The sequence below is a fragment of the Mesoplodon densirostris genome, chromosome 3 (genome assembly GCF_025265405.1).
Source record: "Mesoplodon densirostris isolate mMesDen1 chromosome 3, mMesDen1 primary haplotype, whole genome shotgun sequence".
NCBI classification, from domain to species: domain Eukaryota; kingdom Metazoa; phylum Chordata; class Mammalia; order Artiodactyla; family Ziphiidae; genus Mesoplodon; species Mesoplodon densirostris.
This window is the reverse complement of record NC_082663.1, coordinates 77616402-77640236: the sequence shown is the minus strand read 5'-3', so window position 1 is coordinate 77640236 and position 23835 is coordinate 77616402. Positions and strand designations below refer to the sequence as shown.

Sequence of the window (23835 nt, the reverse complement as noted above, 5' to 3'; positions counted from 1 at the left end):
TTATTGTTTCTAGATTTGTTGATGATGGCCATTCTGACTGGTGTGAGGTGATATCTCATTGTTAACCTGCTTTTTTTTTTTTAACTAATTGATAAATGGCTTTACTGTGAATATGGATATACCTAAGCTAATTAAACAAATCCCCAGTTATTGGACATTTGGATTATTTCCCAATTTTTCTTTATATTATTTATATAATCATAATTAATTTCTTAGGATAAAGTTCTAGAGAAGGAATAAATGTGTTAAAAGGTAAGTAAAGTGTTAAAGCTTTTACTATTATTGTCAAGTTGTCATCTAAGAAGGTCATACAATTTATATATCCACCAGTAGAGTCCCCAAAGTACCAGCAAATGCTGGTATTCACTGTTATTTTAACTACCATTCCCCTTATTACCAAGCAGTAACTTTTTTTTTTCAAATGTCTATGGACTATTTATCAATTACATGATTTCTAGGCTAAAAGCAGCTTTCTTTTCCTATAGCTTTAAACTAGATTATTGAGAAGCTGAATTCCCAACTGAATAGGGCACAGAATATTTCCAGATTCTGCTAACTGTAATATGCTGTCTGATTTTAAAGTCTCAACGTGCCTGGAGTCTGAGGTAGAGGTCATCCGATGCCTGAGACTGGCACTGACTGACGCCGTCAAGGACATTGTGAAGCAGATAATATCTGCGCTGAGCTCTTGGAGAAACTGTGAGACAAACCTTAACAAGCACAGTGTTCTTGAATGTCTGCGTGAGAGCATTCCAAAAGAATGGAATTATACTCCAAAAGAAACCAAAAGGAAAGAATCAAGCAAAGGTACATTTGTTTTTCTTTAAGAACACACCCCTGAAGAAGCACATTTTCTAGGTTATGAGAACAAGTAAAATTCTAAAAATTATAAAATGTGTAAACTGTATTAGTCTCCTTTCCACCATGTATATTTTGGATTCCTAATTTTTGTTACTGTGAGCCATATGATCAAAAAAAAAAAAAAAACCTAGAGATGAAAATGACTCAAATGGTTATCTTCTTTATTTAACTACCAGTTCAAAATTTTTTGTGATATTTTGTGTTCATGTTAGTATTCACAGATTAGTCACATGAGTTTGAGTAATTTCCCTTAAATCTATTGAGTCATCTAAAATTCATCCTCTCAGGAAGATTGCTCTGATATTCAGTGTAATTATTCTTTTTTTGAAGTTTTTCCTCCACAACTACCAATTATTACTTTCTTTCCTCTTGTTAATACACGTACATATGTAGCGGTTAGGTCAAAAATAGCACCCCATTTAGTAGCTACACATATTTTTCTGACAGGGTATTTTTCCCCCAATATCTATGGTTCTGGATTCAGTGCATTGTTCCTCTTCAGGGCAATGCATCTATCACGTGTATTTAAGGATTATCAGTTACCTGTATTATTCATTTATTTTATTAATCAAGTCCTTTCTTCTTAAATGGTTTTTTCCTACCTAGATGTTTCTACTTTTCAAGAATTTCACAAGATTCCTTTGAATGTATCTTATCTGCTTGTATTCATGAATCTTCTTTAGGATTTTTAAAATAAAACTTTTCCCTTTTATTTTCATCATTAAAGATGAATTTTTTTTCACTAACTCTAAGGAAACTTTCAACAGTAAAATATTCCAGCTGAATCTGCTAAAGTCAATTGAGGAAACTAGCCTTTCTTTCATTCTTCTCCATGGAGATCCTAAATAATGTGGCTCTTATCCAGCAACCTTATATACAGACTCAAATCAATTATCCATCAGTGACCTTTCATAGTAATGCTTTAATTCTGTCCAAGCCCTATTAAACAGCCTTTGAATCTAGTAAAGCCATTTAATTGAAATTGGAAAATGTCAGATTTTCATTACTTAAGTTCTTCCTCACCTGAGTTGTTGCCACCTCTCCTTTCTAGCTTTGAGATATTTCATAGATTTTGAGCAATACAGGAGGCATGATCTATAGTTTATGTATCAATGTCATATGAGTAGCACTGTTTTGCTTGCAGCTTTCAAGTTGGTCTATTCATGAACAATTTTTTTTTTTTTCCTACAAGAATTTTGGAACTCTTCCATAACGTTTCAAAGAGCCTCTGGTTCCAAAAAATGCTTACTTTGTAGATACCAGTTCTTGTAGTTTTCCTTACTAAATAATATTTTTTCATAAAATTATCACTAAGAGTAGAAGTATAACACTTAGGCAGCCATGAAGGAGTGCCAGATCACATAAATATATAAAAGAAAGTGGTGGAGGAAAGTGACCTTATAAAGCATTTTGTGCATTCCAGGTGGATGTGACAATAGGAGAATACCATTGTTCTTCATTCCTATCCTCTTTTAAACTGACAGTGCTCAACCTTTATTTTCACTACAGTGTATAAGATAGATAATATGTACATGTCAGACACTAAGTCACTTATTCATTCAATAGATACCTACTAAGTCAGTTACTACTACATACCAGGTACTGGGGTTGGTCCAAGGATAAACTGTAAATAAGATATCCCCTCTTGGTGCTTGAAGACTAGTATAAATGTTTACAAATGGGTGCAAACACCTCAGGGGTTGTACAAGACAATTCTTTGGTCTGTGAGAAGAAAGAAAGCAAAACTACTGAAATTTCATATAGGGTGTCACTGGAACTCTCCCTTGGTCTGTGAGTGAGCCAGTCGTGTGTTGGGGACAATATTGTTGGGAAGGGCATGAACAGAGTAACCTTACTCCTTCATTAGCTTTCAGCGTTCAGTAATCAATTAAGGTTGTCCTTTGTATTTCAGAATTTAGTTTTAACAAAATTAATCCTCACAGAACACACAAGTGGCTTTAACATATTCCTGTAAATCAACAAATCAACTGCGGTTTAAAACTATTACAGGGAATCCAAGGGAGAGCAAACAATGACAAAGTAAAAAAGCTCACACTTAGGAATATTTCTAACATGAGCTGTTTCTCAGCCATATTATAAGGTAGAACATTGATAGTCAGATCAGATTTGGCCAAAAATAAAATAAAATAAAAAAATAAAAATGGGAAATGTGTGGGAAAACCATTTGAAACATGGCTTGTTAAACATGAATCCCTCCTAAATGAGTATTGTGCCTTGAGATAGTTAGAGATATCTAGCTAGAGATAGTTTGAAGTCATCTTGATTAGCCAAAGATTTCAAGACTAAGCATCCAAAACATGAAGATAAACCTCAGTAATCATTTTCAGCAGTGTTTTAAGTCAGTTGATATTTAATTCAGTACTTTGCACAAGTCATCTAAATAATGAAGTGTTTAGAGGCCTTTTTTTTTTTTGAGGATTCTAACTTAATAAAAGACAAATAGTCACTAGCTTAAAGAGAAAAATTGTCCTTCGTGACACAGTGAAAATAACGGAACATGGAAAACACTATGGTGACAAACTAAAATGTATTTCTTTATTTTTTGTCAGCAAATACATAGAAAACACTGAAGATTTGAAGAAATAAATAGTACAATAAATTATACAGTGTAAGAGATTTACCAAAGAACTGAATGGAAGGTCAGATGTTTCTGATATAGCTCAGCTTAGGTATTTGCTCCTGAAGCAAATACACAAAGAATTCGCTCCCTAAGAGCAAATACACAACTAGTTGTTTTGTTTCTTCGACAGCAATTAAAGGAAATATATACCAGAAAATATATTTTCTTACCAGTAAATAACTTTTTAAATAAAAAGAATACTTTATGGGGAAACTCTGGAGTAATTGTTTTAACTAAAACAATGGATTCTGGAGAGGAAACAGAGGAAGGAAATCCACAAGGAAAATGTATTCAAGGCACCATTCACATGTGGATTGTTGAGAAAGAAACTGATGGCAGAAATACACAGAGTGTTATCAGAAGTCCTTGAGATATTTTATTTTATAAAAACCAGAAATATTCGTTTTATAAAAACCAGTATCACCCATAAAAATGTCATAGCTGCACACTTAAGAACTTAGAATTTTTTAACATGGTTCAAATATTCCAAATAAGAGTTTTGGTTATTTTTGAACACTTCTTAAAAATACGAAAATGAAATATATTTCAATTTATTTTCAAGAACAACTGATTAACATAATGATGATGAATATTTATTATTCAAATTTCAACAACAACCTTTGCCTATTTGGTGGTTGAGATTGAAAAACGAGCACCATGATTTCACAAGTTCCATGTGGGTCTACGTATATAGTCCATGTAATGGCTTTTTCACCTATGACATCCATTAAAATCAAGTATTGAAACAAACTAAATTTATAACCTGACATTTGAATCAATGTATCATGAACTGTTAAAGCCCAGATTTTTAAAATAATAAAGCATATTAAATCACATTATCCTCACTCAATAATGTATTATTGACATTTTATGCCACTAATAAAAAACATTTTTAAAGTTAATTTTAATACATTATTTGTCTTTACCTATTTCATTGTAAATTTCCTTTCTGTATGTTTTATAATCACCCAAATATATTATTACAATCAGTAGTCCATGCATAGGAAAGAAGAAATGATAAATATATAAATATACCTCTCACATTGCATTCATTTTGAGACATACATTTTTTCACACTTTATCTGCTCTGAAATTGGGATGGCTCTTACAATATATTATATATATGTGAGTTAGAAGTCAACTTATTTAAATAAAGACAGAAAAATGAGTGTGTGGCATTTAAAAAAAATCCTTCCCTGGTGTGCTGTTAACATCACCATAGACTCAGACCCTGTGATTAGTAGAATGGATTTGTCATCAGCCTAAAGGTTCTGATTGGAATTTGCCTTAAGCTTTAATAAAGTAGTTAGGGATTTGAGTACCTGCAATTCTCAGATTTTATAAACATCAGTAGAAGTACAGTTGTGAAGAGAATTGCTAATCTTCACCTGGTATCTGCTTATATTATTGTCAAATGTTTACTCACTATGTGCAGTTAAGCCCTCTTTAGGATAAACAGAATATAAGATATAATCTTTTAAGTCAAATACCTGACAGCAGATTAGGGAATATGAGACACAAACACATAAAAACAATAAAACATTTAAGATACTTTAAGAACACTGAGAAGAGTGGTCTCTTAGTTTGCTTTATCTATATTTTAAGCCTCATCTAAACATATTTATTTGAATAAAAAGAAAACATTTACTGAGGAACTATTTTTTACCAAGAATTGAACTAGGTGCTTTCATATTTATTATTTTATTTAATACAAAAGTCTTATGAGATCATTCAAATATATTTTGGACCCAGTTTTTACAAATGTATAAATACTGATCCAGTTAATTTTGAAAATGATTCTTAAGTTATCATGAATTTCTGAGGAGTCACTAGACTAGACCTATGTTTTCCAAGAGCTTTGTACTTTTTTAGAGCATAGTGACCTCTTTAAATGTCACAAATATCTTGAAAAATCTTTCATAGTATTGTTATTTTTGTTCAGTAACAACAATAAAAAACGTTTTTCTGAAGAACTTAAAGCTATCCTCTTTAGACTTCTCGCTCCGTTCCAATGTTCAAATTCAATTATGTACATAGTGGATTAAAACACTTGTGTCTGGCTTTGTGGGATACTCAAGGAGTGAGGAGATTTTCTTCCTTGCTCTTGAGGAGCTTTTAGTCTCCTTGTAAAGACAACTCATGAATATGAGGACACGGGGAGGGGGAAGGGTAAGCTGGGACAAAGTGAGAGAGTGGCATGGGCTTATGTATACTACCAAATGTAAAATAGATAGTTAGTGGGAAGCAGCCACGTGGTACAGAGAGATCAGCTCGGTGTTTTGTGACCACCTAGAGGGGTGGGATAGGGAGGGTGGGAGGGAGAGGCAAGAGGGAGGAGATATGGGGATATATGTATATGTATAGCTGATTCACTTTGTTATAAAGCAGAAACTAACATACCATTGTAAAGCAATTATACTCCAATAAAGCTGTTAAAATATAAAATAAAAAATAAGAATAAAAATAAATAAATATAAATAAAATAAAAATATAAATAAAAAATAAAATAAAAATAAATAAAAAATAAAAAAATAAGAATATAACATAAACAGTAATAGATGATAATACAAAAGATAGTACAACATGGCACGTTATGGACCTAATTACCAACATAGTCATATGGGTAATATGTTCAAATAAATTCATAGGAGGCAAGGACTTTGAACCAAGAATTGAAGATTATGAGTGACCCATGAAGAGGAAGGGCATCCTATGTGAGAATAATGAGATATTCAGAAGGCTAAAAGCAAAGAGGATAAAATAAAGGTTCATAGAAACTGGCTGAGACTGGACTGTGGAGTGTTTTGTCAGCAACGCTCTGCAGACTGATCTCGTAACAGTGGAAAACAGCTAAAAGAATTGTAGCAGAGAAATTAGGTAATCTGGCTTTACAGCTGGGCATGGTCTGGAGCAGGGAGATGAGAGGAAAACAATGAATTTAGTTTTAGCTATGGTTTGAGTTAATGATGACTAGGACAGAGAAATGGAATGCCCATCGGGGAGCTGAAGTCGTAGGACTGTTACCCTAGAGAAAGGCCAGGACTGAAGATTCTAGAATCATCTAGAAGAATGGTTCTCAACTAGGAAGATGGGGACATTTGGCAATGCTTTAGAGACATTTTTGTTTGTCATAATTGATGAGGATGCCACTGGCATCTAGTGAGTGTAGGACAGAGATGCCACTAAAACATCCTACAATGCACAGGTCGGCTCCTTACAATAAAGAATTCTCCAGCCCCAAATGTCAATAGTGCCAAAGTTGAGAAACAGAGGGAGGATCAGTAAATCCTTCAGAGAAATAACACCAAGTAAGGGAGAGTAGAATCTTCAGTCAACAGGCCAAGGACTTAGCAAATACATTTAAGAGGTGTTAGTAGAAGTGGAACTAGCGTGGGACACAAAGAAGCAGAATAATAGAGGTAAACATGAACCAGTTTGTTGACTCATTTATTCAACAAATACTTACTGAACAACTGTTATAGATGAGGTTCTAAGTGCTTGGGCTACAGGAATGCCTTCCTGGAGCTTATATTCTAGTGGATGGAGACAGATAATGAAGAAATAAAGGAGATTATTATTAACTGATGCTAAGTGCTATAATAAAGGCAATAAAATGGGATCTAATAATAGGGAGGGACTGGGGGCTGGCCTGAGAAGGGCATGAAGGGACTGCTTTACATGGGATGGTGGGGGGAGGCTCTCAGAGGAGGTGACATTTGGGCTAAGAACTAAAAGAAGAGGAGCCAGTCCCAGCAAGAGCTGGAATGATGCTGTCATGGATTCCAGGGGAAGAGGAGAAAGGCTTAAGGAAGTGCCAAAGGCCACAGAGAAGTCCAGCAGGAGTACCTTTGCATTTACTAATTAGGAGGACATTGGGCCCTTTAAACCTGAGGTCTTAGTTGATAAAAATATAAGTAATAATTCTGAACTTTCTAATCTTCATTTGTGGGAGGAAAAATTAAGTTTGGGATTTGGGGAATTTTTGGCAGTACTACAGAGGACCCCAGTAAAGTCCTGTCAGAATATGTCAGGAACTTGCTCTTTTCAACAATTTTCTCCACAAAAATTAGACATCCCCACACAACACTCAAAGCAACACAGTGATGGAACACAAATGCTAATATTAATCACACCTTTTCTTTCTTTTCTTCCCCAGGCTTCACAAGGCTTGCTGCTCAGGCAGTATCTATTGTAATCAGCAAGTTACCTACGGTGATTGCATGTTTGCCTCCCCCAGTTAAATACTTCTTTTTTCTGTCTGAGAGAAAAATGTCAAAAAACTTTGTTGAATTAAAGAAAGCTGGCCTGCTTGTCTGGAACTTGATTGTAATTATATGTCGGATATTTGAGGATGGAAACACTGTGGAACTTTTAACAGGTGCCTCCCTTGACAGATGGAGTAAAGAGAAACTCGGTTTAATCTGTGTGTGTTTGGAAAGCATCATGGGAGAGCAGACAAGTAGCCCTAATCAAATGACCCAAAAGGTCATATGGAGCATTGAGCAGCAAAAACCCAACTGGATTGAATGCCAATTGTTGAAAGCAAGGAAACTGAGCACCGAATGGTAAAGTGATGTTTTTCTTTCACTGAATTTCATCAAATACATTCACAAAAACAAAATCACCAATAAACAACCACCACAACCAACTATTGTCGGATAGGTGGCAATGGTCATTTTGCTAGCGTCATGGGAACTTTGATGAATACAGAAAAAGATAAATATTCCATTACAAACTGGATTGTTAATGTTCCTTGTCTTATTAGAATTTGAACCCCATTGATACACTGGAACATTATACTTGTTTAGTCACCATCTTAAGGTTTCTGATTAAAAGGGTGGTAGTTAAACCCAGGAGAATTTGGTTTCACTCCTTTTCAGTGTGCAAACAGGTATCTAGTGGAGAGCCTGGAGCGTTTCGTAAATGGATTGGCCATGGAGATTAAATTAAGAAGGAATTAATGGATATAAAAGGCTCTTTATTGCTTTCTGTGTACCTGATTGTCAAAAAGGTACACATTTTTCATCTGGTAATGTAAGAATCCCAGAAGGCAACTGGGGCATATCACACTCAAGCTATAAACACACCCAGCTGTTTCTGTATGAAAATGTCAGCCTTCTCATAGGTTTGTCACCAAGAGCTAAGTGATTTGTGGTATTGTGAAGACTTTTAAGGGTCCCTGATGAATTTAAATATGTACATAGAGTCCTCCTATCTTAAAAGTAGTCTTCAGTATAGAATTGCATGATATTGATAAGGGAGTTATGGTTCATGTGGTCTACAGTTCAGTAAGCCAACCCCTTCTTTTTCTACACTCTCACACACACGGTCCCCCATTCTTTGAAAATATATTCATATTGCTAGAAGATACTATTATAACTTTCTGCCTGAAACAACTAAAAGTTGTTACTTTTAGTACATGGTAGTGATAAAGAGCACAGGCTCTGGAATCAGATGGACAAATACAAATCCCTTGTAAGTGGGCCATCTTGTGTGAGTTACAGAATCTCTCAAAACCTCATTTTTAGTGATGATACTAAGCTGGTAGTATTGTTTTGAAAAATTAAATAACATTTGTAAAGTTCTTAACATCGAGCTTAGAACTAGTGAGCATTTTTTAAAATATGTTGCACTCACTGGTTAGTAGTGTGATAACAAATACTCTTTACTGGTTTACATTAATCTGTAAGACTTTATATTAATCCAAATTAATATAAGTAGTCATGTAAGTAATGTAAGAAATATAAGTAATCATGATTTTCCTGTTCTTGTCATATGACTCCTAGAAATTTACTTGTGAGCATCCTGTGCGTAGGAATAACAATAGCAGTCAGGAAAATGCTTAGTAACATTGACAGTGACCTTAATCTTTACATTTGCATTTGATACCAATTTACAGGCTTTAATTCAAGACTAAAAGATTAAGGCCACGTCATTATCCATAGCAGTGGGTGTAAAAGGGAGAGAAAAAAGCAGAGTAAAAATAGTGGATATGATTATAAAGTTAAATTTATGATACTGCTGAATTAGGACCCCCCTCTATCAATAAGATCAGTTTAAAGTAATATCTGTAATATACCTGGGGCTACAGGAATCCATAAGAAAAGTTTTTCCTTAAAAGTTAATTTTCATCTAAGTTTCTTATAAACAGCACTAACACATCTGGTTATCTCCTTTACTAGGGAATTGTCTAGCTAATATTTGGCTGATTAGCTATCTGTTGTAACATGCATCCAAAATAAAGAATTATCGATTTTTAAAAATGTTTTATAACCCTCAAAGATTCTGAATACATATTATGTAATTTGTAATTAGCACAGTGCTATCTGTCTTTCTCAATTTCTTAAATAATATCAATGTACAAAAATCCAGATTTAAAGTTATTTCATTTATTTGACAAAGAGTTAAATTTGACTTATTAACTCACTTTAGGTAATCTCTTATGGATTTGTGTGCTATAGGAATGTTTCATCTCGAGTTTGATTTCAAGTTGATTATCTGATATACACATGAACTTCCATCTCTATGCATTTCTCGCAAATTGATGATTATTTAGTTCATAGATCTATACCATGAGGAAAATGTATTTTAAACCATGATGTCTGTATACAGGTGGAGGGTTGCCTTTGCTTTACCATAAATTTTTTTTTCAAGTATGAGAATGTAAGCACTTAAAATAGTTCCTCTGTTAAACTAAATGAAATCTTAATTCCTCATGAAGATTATCTTGTAACTACACAATATCATTTAGCTAGATTTCTTTCACTTGCACCCAGATTTAATTTTGATTTTATGGAAACTGTGAAAATAACTGCAGTGGAAAGGTGGCAGCTGTAAGCATTACTTATCTTGCATGCTGCCTGAAAACATTACTATTCATTAAAATAACCTTCACTTTGTAGTAACACTCAAGCTGTAAACAGTCAACTTAGATTCTGGAGAACACACAGGCCAAAAAGTAAAGAAACGTCTGTCTTTGCAAAGTAATTTGTCGAGTTGAAGATTATTGTTTTTCATCATGGTGACCCTGACTTGGCTGGCTGGGTGCATATACAGATTAAGATTAATGCAGTTATTCCTTGGCTAAGGTCTGCCTCTTTCAGGGCACATTCTCCCTAATGACATGATTGATAGGCAGTCCCAAATCCAGAGAGGAACTCATTAATCATAGCATTGACTGAATCCAATCATTTGCTTCACCTGCACAGTGATGGACAGGAAAGGATACAATTCAGGGGCTGACACTGAGACACTCTTTTGTCAGAGGGCCTCAACTTTTTCCATGTCAGCCTCTACAAAACCTGACAAGAAATTTTGCTTGCAGCCTGCATGCAGCTTCAAAAAGATATTTACAAACTTTTTTTATTGCAAAAAGGTCTTTTTTGTTTGCTTAAAGATTTACTCTAGCTAATAAATATCTTTAAGAGTAGGATTTGCTTTATTTTTTAACAAGCCTTATATGATCATAAAGTTCTTTTTTTCATTTTTTTTTTAGAGAAGGATGCTTTGAAGTTACATGTGGAAGCAATATAACAGTTAATGTCCAGCAGCTGGGTATCATTTGGCTCAGTCTTCAGGTCAGCGGCACTGACTCTTAGCAGAATGAATTTTATAATCATGGCAAAATCTCAGTAATGAACTGCAGTATATAGCTGATTACACCACAGTAAATTTCATTTAGTCTGGAAAACAGTGGAAACCCATGCGTTTTCTTAAGAATACTTAGACTGCAAAGACTAACGTGATCCTAATAGCACTTGTAAAAAGAAAATTAGTATGGAATATATATGATGTAAGTTGAATATCGTGATTAATTTTACACTGGTGCAGCTTGAGAATTTTTAAAAAATTATGTCATCCATTATTACTATGTAAATAATGTTTAAAATCAATAATAAGCATATGAGTTCTTATAAAAGAAACCTTTCCCACATATAACTTGCACATTCCTGGTGTGGTTATAATAGACCCTTTCCTGGGAAGGATAAGCAGCATAGTGACTTTTGCTAAGTTATCTGTCACCTAGAAGGAACAGGAGGGAGGCATGTATTTTTAGAAGGCAACAAGTGTCAAAAGGCCAATTTAAAATACCCAGTGGTCAGCGCTCCTGCAGGAAGCACCCAGCCTATATTTAGCATAATAGGCTCCCCCTTTTGACACTTTAATTAGTCCTTAATGTGTTCTGAGACAGGTGTAAAGAGGAATCTGCAAAAGACAGAATACCAAAGCTATTTCTGGCATCAAAGATACTCTTTATCCTCAGAGAGAAAATACAGATTATTTCTTACATGTTTTTAAAAAGAAATGTTTGGTTTTCACCCCATGATTATAGCAATTTCAACAATTGTGGTAATGGGGAAGTGTTTTATAGATAGGAGTATAAATGCAATAAAGAAATGTTTTAAAAGAAACGATTCAATTTTTAAAAATGCTTTCAGGTGCTCAGTTCTAAGGCGCTGTTTATCTGAGCTGCAGCCTTTTGGGAAGGCTTACCTATTTGAGCAAAGTCTTTATAGGTGCTTTGAATCCGAGATTTACATCGACTCTCCACACTCAATCTCTTTGATTATTTTCCATCTTTACAGTTCTTCACCACTGATACTTATATGCTTTCTTTGTATGTAGTGCATTTATGACAATAGAGAAAAGCACAGCCTTAGAAGAAGGAGATATTGCTCTTGAACTGACTGAGCAGAAAATAAACATGATGGTCCTGGATATCTGCCACAAACCAGGTGGCAGCGAGTACCTGAGGCAAATTTATCACATCATGCGGCTCAATGAGGTAGGGAAACGGCCTTTTTACCGAGCAATTAGGTGTGTACTGGCCTGAGGCAGCGTCTGCTGGCAGCTAAGGGTTAGTCAAGGAGGTGATAATACTTCTTAAAGTCAATACCAAACTCAATATTGCATTATTAATAGAATCTATTCAGCCCCGGCTGTTCTGCATTTGTACAGCAGAAGCTTCACCGAAACAATGTCGCTTTTATTTATACGGTTTAAACAATAACACGGTTCATATACTCAGTTCGGAATTGTAGAGACTAGAGGTGTAGTATGGAAATTGTGTATGTGTGACCATTAAGCTGATGTTAAAATCTGGTATTTGTGAAATGAAGAATTTTCTGAAGAGAGATATAGCTCTTCTCCTGTAGACATCATACTCGTGTTGGTGAAGTTGAAGATTCCTTACATAATGAGAAACTTCAGAAGAATATCGAACCATATTTGGGAGCAACTAGATTAACCCAAGAAAATACATTAATGTAGGGACACTGATTAGAACCAGTCATGCTTATTCACCTCTCTGCTGGGTTAAGCGTCTGACCTTGCATATATCTGGCTATTTTAGCAAAAATGTAAAGAGTAGGTATCTCAGTTATTTACTTGAAACAATACAAGTTTGCTAACTTAGGTTTTTAATTTGATCATACATATCTGGATTCGAATGTGACATCTAGTGTGAATTAGAATTATGTTTATATTTGCAAACACATGAATGTATTTTTTGGCATAATAAAAATTGTATAATATGAATAATGTTAAGATATAGTGTTTTATCTCCATGAGGTAGGCCTTAAAAACTGTACATTTCCAAGGAGTGAATTAACTCTACCACAGGATTTTATGACTCAGTTACATAAATGTTCTCCCCACCATTATCTATCTGAAAGTTTCTTCAAGTAAATCTTGTTTTCTGGCTTTCAGAGAGGTAATCAACCAGTCAACTTCAATGATCACCTGAGAAGGATGGAGGCCTTTGTAGCTATGAGACAAGGTCCTGTTCTTAAGGGACTGGAGCTCAGTAGCAATTGTTACAAAGTAACACAACCTGTTCATGCTTGCTAATGATCTCTCACAGCTTGTTTGAGGTTTCCATCTCGGGCAAGCAGGAAGTCTGGCCTTGGCAAACTGAAAGACCTTCATTACGGAGTCAGGGTCTTCATGGGCATGTCAACCTGGCCACCCAGATTGGCCAAAGTAACTGTGGTGGTTACAGAGGAACAGATGTTGTAGTCAGAGTACCTTCAGAGCCTTAGTAAAGTTGATTTACAATAATTCTGAGCACAACAATGGCTGGTATAGATTGCCAAACTGATAGAGGAGTCCTTTCTTTCAAAGTTCCATAACACAAGAAACATCAGTAAATCACCAGTAAGCAAAGTCAACAAAAATTAAGTTGGATATTTACTGGCCGTCGGCCACCTGTTGTATTCAGGAAATCCAAAGGCTGTTTTCTCGTAGAACTCGTGGAACTCTGAGGAAGTGCTTCTGACCAGGTGTGCTACGAGAGCTGATGTACGTAAGACTCTTTGCGGGAGTATCACCACATTTTGATTCAAAGTTATGAGTTTTCTTTCTCTGCAACTGAATATACTTACTGTTATGGCAACATCTATCAGGTGGGAAAGCAAGCTAAGTACTTGGTGGTTTATCATGCTGCGTGAAATGCAGGGCTGCAAAGTTAGAGGCATAATGTAATGTGAGGATAGAATCAACGAAAGTAGCGAGGCCTCTACCTTGACTGCTTAGACAAAGCGGGCAGTAAACACAAATAACACAGGGTGACTGAGTGACTAGCATAATACTTATGGCTGCTTTTATACTGAGGCATCGTTATGCTGTAGGTAAATTGCACCGTGACGTTTGTTCATTTGATGAGTGGCGTCATGTCTTTAGCACTTTCAGGTGTGCTGCTAAATAGTGTTCGAAGACATAAATACAGAGCATTTACACGTGAGGCCTGGGTGAGTGGAAGCATGGGTGTGCTATTGAGAGACAGGGAAGTTTTGAGAGAAGATGAGATTTTAAATGTTTGAGATAAAGGTAAGGTGTCCGAGCATAAAAGTCCAAGTGGTGGTTGAAGATGCTGGCCAGAAGCACAGATACAAGAGGCTGTGACTGTAGATTTGGTGGCTTTCAACTAGGACGGTGTTTGAGCTCATGAGGCCAGTGTATCTCTTCAGTGGAGAGCAACAGAGAAGCGATGGGTAGAGGAATAAGCTCTGATATGTGCCGTTGCACAGGGAATATGTTCAAGAAAGGATGTTCAAAGAAAAATGTATTTCTTCTAAAGAAAGACCACATTAGCAGTACGTCTGGTTAAAGTGATGCCACAGAAAATCTGCGGCTTTTGAGAAGGGGTAGTGACAAGTGTCAGTATAGCACAGAGGTCAGAGAAATCCACAAGGGAGAAAACACCATTGTGTTCACAGCTTGCAACAGAACAGAGCACTTTCTCTTTTCTGAATTGTGGAAACAAAAAAAGCCAAAACATAGCCAGGTAAGGGGAAACAGTGAGAACAATTGTTATTAGCCAAAACAAAGCAGTTTTTCAATGAATGAAAGGGGAATAATTTATTCCTTTTTAAAATTTTACTTTCAGGAATCATGATGGAGAAAAATTGTTTCTGTTCAAAAATCTAAATCTAATATAATTCTTTTCTGATGGCTTTATTGTTATCTAATAATATTTAATAAGAGTCCATGTGTGTCTGTGTGTCTGTCAGATGCTACAGAATTAATCATTCTAAAAAAGATATGGTCCACAATGAGCAGGTTTAAGAAATGTCAAGCAGGGCTTCCCTGGTGGTGCAGTGGTTGAGAGTCCGCCTGCTGATGCAGGGGATGTGGGTTCGTGCCCCGGTCCGGGAAGATCCCACATGCCGCGGAGCGGCTGGGCCCGTGAGCCATGGCCGCTGAGCCTGCGCGTCCGGAGCCTGTGCTCCGCAACAGGAGAGGCCACAACAGTGAGAGGCCCGCGTACCGCAAAAAAAAAAAAAAAAAAAAAAAAAAAAAAAAAAAAAGTCAAGCAGTGTTTTTTATTGCGGGATGGAGTGTTTTAGGATCTGAAATTTGCCTTCTACAGTGAGTACAGCAGGCGTTCTCTATTCATGAAGTTACAGAGGCACAGGGAAAACACAGTGACCCGAGACCAGAGGTCTGGTTTCTTACTGACGCTACCAAGCTCCCGTGTGTGACCTCAAGTTTGTCTTCTGACCTTTCAGAGCCACCCACTGAATGTAGTGTGGGCTAGAGTTTCTCAAACTTTCATGTGCCTACTCATCTCCTGGGAAAGCTTGTGAACAGGCAGATTCTCATTTGGTTGGGCCTGAGATTCTGCTTTTCTAACACGCTCCTAGGTGAGGCTCATTTGGCTGATCCACACACCGGACTTTGAGTAGTAAGGGTTTTCAAGATGACCTCTGAAATCATTTTCAGCTCTAACTTTCTGAACCTAAGTCATAACCCTAACCTTGAAGAAAACATTATATTGTGACACACTAAAAATCAGGAGGACATTTCTGTTATATTATTTATTAAATGACTTATTAAGTATTTGATAGTTTGAGGGAAACTTTTAGTCATTTAAATTTATCATTTTCCAGAAGGAGTCTTATGAAGTAGATTATGGTTATTCACCTTTTTATTTATGGATGGAAAATGAGGTAATAATGCAGTAGATGGACTTTTTCTTTTCCTCCCCAGGTTGTCACTGGCATTTGGGGGTAAAATTAAAATTACATACTTTGAGCTTCTATTGAACCTTGATATTTTTCAGTCCACAGTGTGAAACTAGAGTTTAGGAGCTTGCATTATAATTAATTCTACATAGAGGGAGACTGCTTACAGGGAACTATCAGAGTACTTAGTTCTCTGCTGAGCATGGAGTAGGTAGCAACTACACTTAATGAATGAAGGAACAGTCTTGTACTGTGAATAGTCATGCACCCGAGTTAAGTTTTGGTAACCAGACATGTTAACGTGAAGAAATGACAAGACAATGCCTATTAAAAAGATTCTGATACATCAAGCATACATTCATTATGTGAGAATTTGTTAAATGGTTTTCTAATCTATCCTATATATTAAGTGAACCTGTTTTTGATGGGTTTATTGTAATCCTGATTGGTATGTACTCTGCTCTGTTTCTTCTGAAAATGTATTCTGTCCTGAGGCAAATAATACTGTGTAATGTAGCAAATGTGCTGAAAGGGTAGGTTTGGATATTGACCAGTTTATTCTTAAAGATAATATATGCTTCCTACCATCACGACTTGTAATTTTTTTCCCTTGAAGGAGTATTTAAAAGAACAGCTGTTTTCTATGAATGGTTCAGAGGAAAAGCCATTACGCATCCGACCTTTAAAGATGACCTTGAGGAGTGTGGAAGATCAGCCCTCTGCCTTTAACCCTTTCCATGTGTACAAGGTGTTTAGCGAAAGCGTGCTTGATCAGGTATGTGGAAATTAAATAGTAAATTTAATTAAAATTTGTGGAGTTTTTTTTACACAAGTTAGAAGAAAAGTGCTTTGTGTTTGAATATTTACTCAGAAGCTTCTTTGACTGGGAAGCAAAAGGCCTTGTTCTTGTTTGTGCAAATTGACTTGGGAAAAGTTATTTTACCTTCTTTCTATTTGTCAAACGGATTCATATGTTTGGTCTGTAAACTTTGACTTTTGCCCCGGTCAGTTCACTGTGGGCAGAGGGAGCATCTGTTCGGCTATGTCTCCGGCAGCCTCAAGAAACCCCGTCTTTCTTACAGTCTTCCCCTCCCTGGCTTCCCCCATCTCCCAATACACACGCTCACAAAACACCTTGCAATCTTTATGAATTTATCTAATTTATCAGGTAAACTATAAAACAGTTTAAAATTGATTGTAAATAGAGCTTTGAGCTCCTATTTTAAGTGGCATGAGGTAAATTTGCTGTTTTATAACCCTAAACACATTCCTGAATTTAAAATGAATTTGTTAACGATCTTAAAGTCAGGATGTTTGGAATAAAGTCAATGTGATAAACACCACACATTTTTTAATGTCAGATAATGCCATTGTTTCAGCTGCATGTTTCATAGTCGCATTAAAAAGATCATCTTTATTTCAAAGGACTTGAAACCTAAAGTTGCTTTTGCTTTGTTCTTTTTTTGGTGCCTTTTCCCAGTAGCCTCCTGACAGACTATTTGAACTAACAGGGCAGAAGAGAAGGATTGCTTGACCTAGAGCTCTGACGAAAATAAGAATTAAAACAATGGCCTAATTCGGGATGCAGATAATATTTTTACCATGCCTGTTACAAGCCTAGTCTACATTCATCAATACTGTAGTAGAATAAGACCTTCAAATGCTGACAACCTGGGGCAGAATTCTCCTGCTCTATGACAGGATTGTAGTGCTCCATTAATCAGCAGGCGACAGGGCATAGTTCTTGTTGGATTTTAAACACTGGCCTGGATGCTTATTATCAAAACTATTTAGTGTTAAGGGGTATAAGTGTCTATAATACTTTAAAACCAAATATATTGTATAAGTTTGAGTTTATTGGCTGCCTTCCTGCGTTGTACATTAGATTCCTCCAACCATAAATAATCATTGTGGCTGTTAAATTATTCTCACTTCATTTAAATAAACGGTGTGTTGTATTCAGTTCTGAATTATGAGATTATCTTTCACAGTAATTTTTCTCCTTACTCTGTTGTGAAATTATCTATTAAATGAGAAAAAAAGAATTACTTATGTTATTTACATTTACAGGTCCTTATAATTTCCCCTTTAAAGCAGATTCTTAACCAAAAACACTAATATCCTACTCTAATTAAGCTGTGTCTTGTAATTTGAGCCATAGTACTTCCATCTTTGTTTTTTTAATCAAACTTCTGGGTGCTTAAAAAAACCCACAAAAAACTATAAATTGATACATGAAAAAGTTGCCAATTATTTTGCTTTGCTCTACAAAGAGTCATCCTTTCAGAGAAACTTGTTGCAAATTTCATTAGCTCTTGGAAGAATAATGACTCAAGAAATTGATTTATATTTTTATAAATAATGACTACATCCCCAAATGGATTTATAAATTAATTGCTGTCTTATTGGAATAAAAACCTTATTCTGTGGACATGATTGATGTTATCTGTCTAGGTCCTTGTTCTGGACCCCCCTCCTTCTTAGTTAGTCTATCACAGCTGGAGCTTTAATTTACTGATCATATTAACTCTGATTAATAACTAACAATAGCGTCTTCTCATTTATCAACAGTCAGCTATCACAAAATGGAACTGGAATTGGTCAAACTTGCTGCCAAATTATCTGGGACTGGATAAGACGACCTTCAATGTACTGCTCAAAAACAGGTAATAAGATTGGGGATTTGGGGCATGTGGCGGGGGAAGAGGATATATATCTTTTATATATAGGTTGTATGTGAGTGTGTGTGTGTGTATATATATATATATATATATATATATATATATATATTTGAAATTATATGAAGTATAGTTTCTGAATGCTGTTTTTCTATAGTAAGCATTTGCAGAAGGCAGGAAAACTTTTTCTGAGATGAAATTGTTTGATTTTAGTCTAAATTTTAAATATTTTTGATTTTGTGTTGTAAACACCAAAAGTTATTGATTTGAATGTCATTATAATACTATGCCTTTGTTTACAACGATTTAATGAATGCATACAAAATGCCAAGCCAAATCAACTAATCAGGGGAAACATGTAAGTAAAACTCTCATGATTGAATTTTTTTGCTTTTCAGCCAGTTATTTTGGCACCGTCTTGCTGTAGTCTCAGTTGCATACTACTTTACACACATACACACACGCGTGCACTTACACCCCAGGACAACCCAATAAAATGATAATGTGATTTCAGGCTAGGAGTCTATACATGTAATTTATTTTGCACAAAAGCATAAATGTTTTCTTTATATTTTGGATCAATGAATATGGCTTTTCCCCATACTTTTAAAGTTTTCAGTGAAAACAGTAAGGTGTAAATTTTAAATTTGCATTTCTCTATCAAGTATCACGTTTTTACATAAAATATATATGTGCAGTTGCTTTTATTCTTCAGGTATTATCTGTTTGTTTACACTCACTTATCATCTTTATGATCTTTGTATGTTTTCTTATCTTTCTGAAAAAAATATAAAGTATCATTTTTCATAAAAGATGATAAGGATAGTGACATACTAGAATTGTCAAATCATCCTTGAGATATCTGGGTGCATATAAGAAAATATCTTGAGAGAGAGATTTCAGTATTTCCCAGGTGGAGGTTTTAAAAAAAAAGGCAGCTTTATTGCCAAGAAAAGCGGTAGCTTAGATGTGTCGTCATAGTGGTATTCCTAATATTTTACCCCTGAATGAAGCTCACCCACCCATCATGGACAAAGTTGAACAATCCAGAAACTTCCCCATCAAGGACAGAGCCTTCTGTCAGCAAGCTTACCACGTGGCAGGTAGTAGTTCAGAGTGCACCCTATTAATGCACAAGTCCCCCACAGGTGTTCCTAACCTGTCCCAAAGTTGCCTGGAGAGATGAGAGGTAGGGGTGGTGGAGGAAAGGCCGGGTCTTCTGTTGAATCTATGGCTACATAATGTTTACCCAGTATTAAATGTCTATCTGGAAACAAACTAGGGAAGGTAAGTCATTTTTTCCCTGCTATTTGGAAAGTTTTGAGTTTATGTAGATTAACTGTATTACAATTTACTAAGTCTTTTCAGCTGTGAATTGCTGCTTCCAGTCCACTAAATGGTAAACTAGGGGCAACACATCCTTCAAAACTTACTGCATTTGCTCTGTATAATATTCACTTTTAAGTGAATTTGTGCTTTACCCCAAATTGCCTATTGTTGTTTTTGTTTAACAACTTTAGTTATACCTCAATTAGGCTGATAGCTATTAAAGTCTCTTTCCCTGACATATTATGTGCAGGAATGAGTGGGGAAAAAGAACTCCTACAAATTTAGCCAGAAGTAACAGGTCAAAACAGTTCTCTTGGAAAAGGGTCATGAATTTTTTTTTTAATTAATTTATTTTTTGGCTGTGTTGGGTCTTCGTTGCTGCGTGCAGGCTTTCTCCAGTTGTGGCGTGCGAGGGCTACTCTTCTTTGCCGTGCGGGCTTCTCGTTGCGGTGGCTTCTCTTGTTGCTGAGCACAGGCTGTAGGCACGTGGGCTTCAGTAGTTGTGGTGCCCAGGCTCAGTAGCTGAGGCTTAAAGGTCCTAGAGTGCAGGCTCAGTAGTTGTGTGCGCGGGCTTAGTTGCTCCGCGGCATGTGGGATCTTCCCAGACAAGGGCTCAAACCCGTGTCCCCTGCCTTGGCAGACGGATTCTTAACCACTGCGCCACCAGGGAAGTCCCAGGGTCATGAATTTTTAACAGAAACAGCTAGAATCTCTTAGATTCTTAAAGAATGGTATGAAAAGCATTCTGTTCTAAACTACCACACACTACAAGCTACAATGAATATAATTGAGCTGCCTTAGAAGGATGAAAGACCCCTGAGAGTTTTTCATCTCTTTTAGCACTTTCCCATTTAAGAGTGTTATTTATGAGACTTGATTAATATTAAACTGGTAAGGAAAATTTTTTTCTGTTATTTTCTCTGAGAGACTCTCTTGTTTGGGTTTATCTGAAATGCTGCTTTAAAAAGAAATAGTGCATTGATTTTTTTTTTTTAATTTTTTTTTTCCGGGCTTTCTCTAGATGTGGTGAGCAGGGGCTACTCGTCATTGCAGTGCTCAGCCTTCTCATTGTGTGGCTTCTCTTCTTGCGGAGCACGTGCTGTACACGTGCGGGCTCAGTAGTTGTGGCTCTCGGGCTCTAGAGCACGGCATTGAATCTTTGACAACATGGTTATTTGAAATTACATATTTGAAAATGAGACCACAGAACATTGAGCTTTTAAAATGAGAGTTATATATGCTATCCTACATCCAAAAAGTGATACGTCTTATGTACAACCATGATCTTTGGGGTTAGGCAGAGCCAAAGATGAAAACCTAGAGCAGCTCAGCTGAATATGCTCAGTTCTTTTTTCCAAAAGTCAGCAATTAAACAAGTTACTTATTCCCTTTTTTTCTCTCTTTAGTTGGTAATAAAGTTATACTAATCTATCTCTACACTATGGCTGAGTTCATATATAGCACTGGAAATATTGTCTGGGAACAAACATTTGTCACAAACAAATGTCACAACAAAAGTGAAGTCAAATACACAAATGTGAAAAAAGTTGAGGAGAAGGGAATCCTTTCTATTCACCTCCTAAATTCCTTTGTGCCTGGCCTTCAAATCCAATATCATAAGCAGACCATCTGTGGACTTAACTCTCTCAAGACTAATACCCTGAGTGGTCAAGATTTCCCTCACCTCCAGAACAGGATGGAAATGGGAAAACAGTATTCCTGGGTTCTCAGGCCAGTCCTGTTGTGAGCTTACCTTAGGAAAATTATCTAAACTATTCAACTTTGGAGTTTCTCATCTTTACAATTAAGTGATGATAATTATATATCTACTTCATAGAGATTGTTGACATAATCAAGAGAGTGCTTAAAGGATATGAAGTGGTTTTGAAAGTTTAAAATACTGTACATACTTAGAAAAATAGTAGCACTAGCAGAAAGCAGTGTTAGTGTCTGGCCAAGTAAGGAAACAGTAAAGGTCATTTGGGATTAGTAGAGTGTTGGAGGTGGAAGGTGGGGCAGTCAGGTTATACCTGAGGTCAAATATATGGAGGTTATGTACACTCCAGGCCTAAACCCATCATGAGGGTCAGAACAAGTGTCAGGTCAGAGACCAGGCAACAGGCCCATGAGTCTGTAAGACAAGCAGTGAAAAAATGAGCAAGGTCTAAAGACCAGGTGAGCCACGTAGGAGGTAAAGACTCAAGGGATGAGCACTTGAGGGACGGTTCAGGTACATGAAAGAGGAGATATGGTGGTGCCAATAATATGTGTATCTGAGACAACACTAACCTTTGTTCCACAAGCTGATTCTGTGCTGACTGCCAAGTCAGAACGACTCTTGAAGTGGCAGCCTGAGTCCTTGGCCGGGATGGGCCCTCTGCTTACTATCAGGCCTCATCTCAAAACACGTCCCTTCAATTCAGATGATGTTCTAAGTTCATTGCCTTTCCTGTTCTTTGGATTCTCCAAACTCTTCCCCATTTTAGGGTCTTGGTACTTGTAGTTCCCTCATCTCTTTCCATGGCTGGTGCCATCTTGTCTATCTGGGGCATAAGTCCCCTGCTCAGAGAGGTCTTTCTTTATCACCCAACTAAAGTGATCCTCCAAGTCTATTTCACTGTGCTCTCTCAATTGAGCTATCACTACCTGAAATCATAGTTTCTGTTTATTGTTGTTTAACCCTGCTTCCCCCCGCCCCCCCCCACCCCCCACCTCCAGGGTGGAAAGTACAATCCATGAGAAGAGTGCCTTGGTTTTCTTATTCCAACCGTGTCTTCAGTACCTAGACTAGCCCTTGGGCACATAGCTGGCTCTGAGTAATATTTGTTGGATTAATTAACAAACAAATGAGGAATAAGAATGCAGAGAAAAAGTCAGCCTTTGACAGATGAACACAGAGTAGGTGTTCTCTAAAGGTGGTGTTTGATCAACAGTCATGTTGGAATAAGAAGTGTATCCTGGAAAATCTCAAGTAAAAATTTATCTATATGCATATTCATTCATTTGGATGAAAATCGGGTTAATTAAGCTTTGTATGTTTAAAATGCCTGTTTTTGTTATTATGTGAAGTTCAGCTCAGATTAAAAGCACAGAACACGGGTCTTTATTTTTAATTAATTGATCTAGTTCAAGCCATAACCTCTCCAGCAACAAAGTCTGTTCTCTACTCCACGATTCAGAAGCCTTTTGACTTTTGGGTGGTAGGGTTTGTATTTGTTAAATGATACTATCGTTGAAAAATTTAAGATGGAGTTAGACGACAAAAACGTCCAACCAAGCCTTTATAAATTTGTGATTTTCAAGGCATTTGAAGAAATAGATAGTAGCTGAGACCTCAGAAAAGAGATCCTGAGTGTATATTAATGATATATGTTTTTCAACTTAGAAAGTTTGCCGTTGTGGAAAATAAAGACTCCTTAGAGGTTTAGAAAATCAACATATGTATCAGTTCTACACCTTTACCTTTAATGCCATATAAGAGTAAGGACAGTGATTGTACATTGATCTTTTGAAATAATAAAGGTACTTTTCACAGTTTCTTACAATTACTTTCCTGCTTTCTTTCTCACCCACTTTAAAATAAATCCAGACTATCGAATGAGATGGTGATTGCATTTGCAGGAAAGCTCACCAAAAGGAACACTCTGTATTCCTTCATTCACAGCGAATCTCCAGACTGCCATTTTGGTATTGTTTTCTTTGTCACTGGAACAAATTTATGTTGCTTCTTTTCTCTTTACCTTATTTATTCCAGACTAATTCCCAAGAATGGTGGCATTGAAAATAATCTGTGAATACAGTGGAATGCTATGCTACTTTAACCATCTAAATATACTGCATATGAGTTTGGCTTCGCGTTGAG

At 36.3% G+C, this 23835-nt stretch overlaps 1 protein-coding gene across 3 annotated transcripts in view; it reads left to right on the top strand.

Moving 5' to 3' along the window:
• Positions 1-23835, top strand: part of KIAA0825 (KIAA0825 ortholog) — a 408362-nt gene that overhangs the window by 197140 nt on the left and 187387 nt on the right. For all 3 annotated transcript variants that reach the window (XM_060093150.1, XM_060093152.1, XM_060093151.1), the window contains exons 16-20: positions 583-807; positions 7659-8067; positions 12128-12287; positions 16583-16741; positions 18538-18632. In XM_060093150.1, the coding sequence (XP_059949133.1) occupies positions 583-807; positions 7659-8067; positions 12128-12287; positions 16583-16741; positions 18538-18632 (1048 nt within the window). The remainder of the gene's footprint in view (positions 1-582; positions 808-7658; positions 8068-12127; positions 12288-16582; positions 16742-18537; positions 18633-23835) is intronic.